Source organism: Aplysia californica, unplaced genomic scaffold (assembly GCF_000002075.1).
Source record: "Aplysia californica isolate F4 #8 unplaced genomic scaffold, AplCal3.0 scaffold00851, whole genome shotgun sequence".
Lineage (NCBI taxonomy): Eukaryota > Metazoa > Mollusca > Gastropoda > Aplysiida > Aplysiidae > Aplysia > Aplysia californica.
Genome location: NW_004798121.1, coordinates 110,495 through 113,323, shown reverse-complemented (window position 1 = coordinate 113,323; position 2,829 = coordinate 110,495). Strand labels below are relative to the sequence as shown.

Here is a 2,829-nt window from a genome sequence, read left to right as displayed (position 1 = left end):
TTTTAAAAATATTTTTCAAAGTAGGAATTGAGACGGATTGACGTACAGCTACGCATAATCTCTACATCAAGGTACCTGGGCCGAAGAAAATCCCGTTAGGTTCAAACCCTGAACTACCGCACGCTAATCAAGTGTGTCAACTAACTGCGCAAGAGTCTACGAAAGGGACCGATAAACATGACAACCGAACTTCCTGTCTCTGACTCTCTCCCTCTCTCCAACACCACGAGCTAATAATTTTGTCTCCACCCACGTACGCAGCCGGAGTCCCTTATCTATACAGTGATGATGTTCGAGAAAGGGCCCTCTAGACCTCAAGACAGACCGGCGTCTGTGGTGTAGTAGTTAGGCACAATAAAGGCCTCAACATTGACACGCTCATAAGATCTGACAGCATCGGTATGTGGAAGGTACTGCATGCAAAGGAGGATCTGTAATAATAAGATTGGGGGTTCGGGGGTTCGGGGTTCCGAGCCTTAGCTCGGTCCAATGTTGTGTCCTTCAGAAAGGCAGAACTTCATACGAAAGTTCTTTATGGCTCGGTCCTTTCGGAGATATGCGTTAAAATCAGGGGTCCCTCCTCTTAAATAACCTAACAGGTTTCACAGAGGCGTTAAACTTATACCATTTCACATTTCTCATGCAAAAAGCGTGAGTTCAATTGATTTCCCAGAAGAGAAGCGACTACAGAGTTACTGCATCACGTATCTCCGCCTGTCCGTCATCTGAGATGCTGCATCCAACTCAGTCCAGGTTGGCCCTGACCGGCACGGCCCCAAGCAGACCTCGCCTCCAAAATGATCTAAACTGTGTCACGAGGACACAGAAAAATATGTACAATCAATCACACCCTCGATATATCTGGAGAGGCAGAGTTTGCTGAAGAGAAGTGTGAAAAGCAAACACGTCAATTTCATAGTAAGAATTTAGTAGGAATTGGGGCAAAGGTTTTGAGTGACGCCAAATTGAGGAGTAAATTCCCAGCTCAGAAGCTAAGACACGGAGACATTTTCCTTCTTTGTTAGGCTTAGATTAAGTCAACACAGAAGCGAGGGCCGGGAGAATGTTTCAAGAACCTTTTCGCGCCTAAACCAACAATGTTTTCCAAACCGGATCCAATGTTACCATGCGCCTTTGCCCCGGCAGACAGAACAAGTGGTATCTTATAAATATGAAAAAAGAAACAACTTACAACTGCTCGGGGTTCATTTTTCTCTTCTACTTCCTCCGCGGCACGCACTCATCATTCCTTCGACTCTCCCCCCATCCCAACCCCTTACCCTTCCATAGGTTGACGAACTGGAACTAAATCTACGACCAGATACCACAGCAAGTTATGACCTAAAAGATGGTGCAATGCGGTACATTTTTTAAATTCAAAATAAGAAATGAAAAAGTTATCTTCGGTTGACTTATTATGGGCTTTCTTCTCATTAGTATTCGAAAATTTCGTCAACATCAGCAAGTTCAGAAGGAGCAACACTAAATAGTGAACTAACACATAAAACAGCAGCATAGTAAACTGTCCATAACTGTTTTATCTCATAAAATAAATAGAAGTATTTTCAAAAAATCATGCATTAACTAATATCATAACATTTGTACAGCGCAAATTCCTGCTAAACAGGAAGCTAAATAAGGCATCAATAAACTATCTGCTGATTCACCAACAAGAGGCGCAACTGCCCCGCTAGTAAGGGCGACACTTTGTGCGTCAGAATATTTCAGGCCTAGACATGGCTGCCTTCGATTCTATGTACATTTTTTGTTCAGGTCTCTTCAATATTGATTTATACACCAAAAATCCTATCTTGTCTACTATAAGACATATCCACGTATCCTCATTCTGTGGGATCCGCCTTTGAAATGATCTATTTATATCTGCCAGATAAGTTATCAGACTCATTAAAAACACAATACAGTTGGGCATAGAAAACACGAATATGTAAAATTCAAAATCAATGATAGCTCATACAATTTACCATACCCCAAGTGATAGCGCTTTAATTTTTCGTTATCAGTTAACCCGAATTATGAATGTGTCTAGCACATTTGTCAATCCCTGACGTGTTTAAGTTATCTGTGCCAGACTGTAAGTCACAGCTGATTTTAACTCAAAAAGAAATCCCACTTGTGATACAACTTTTTAAACATTGTTAGACAGGAGCGACTTCTGGAGGCATTTATTATAACTTTTAATCTTTTGAATTTGTGACAGAACCAAAGAGGCACATTTATCCTTGTTGTTGTTTGTGTTGGGTTTTTTTCAAGTATATCTCTTTTTCAAGATGATGATGATGATGATGATGATGATGATGATGATGATGATGATGATGATGATGATGATGATGATGTGCTAGCACTTGTTGCTAAAGTGTTTGTTATTGCAGGCCTGGCAAAGACCATGAGTCGAAACATCAAACTATTTCAACATATGAAATGCTGTGTATTTGTATTTTTCAATGATGTTTTTGATTTACTGTTGTCCCGTAACGATGATACGGAAGAGGATGAGGATGAGGAGGAGGAGGAGGAAGAGGAGGAAGAGGACGCTGACAACATTTGACCGACGATTACTCAAAAGCAGCAGCAGCAGCAGCAGCAGCAGCAACAACAACAACAACAATAACAACAAAAACTACCACAACAACGACGACTACGACGACAACAGCGACTACAACAACCACAAAAACGACAATAATATACTGACCTGTCTCCGAGACCTGTCTCAGTTTGCGTATGGCTGTGCGGATCTTGTGACGTTCCACTACATCCTCTGTCTCACTCAGCTGTGTGCGAGTGTGTGTGTGTGTGTGTGTGTGTGTGTGT

The 2,829-nt window shown here is 41.6% G+C and overlaps 1 protein-coding gene across 1 annotated transcript in view; it reads right to left on the bottom strand.

Moving 5' to 3' along the window:
* The window catches only part of LOC101846385, a 102,636-nt gene that overhangs the window by 57,663 nt on the left and 42,144 nt on the right, over positions 1 to 2,829 (bottom strand). Inside the window, exon 4 of the mRNA XM_005110094.3 lies at positions 2,711 to 2,789. Coding sequence (XP_005110151.2) covers positions 2,711 to 2,789 — 79 coding nt within the window. The remainder of the gene's footprint in view (positions 1 to 2,710; positions 2,790 to 2,829) is intronic.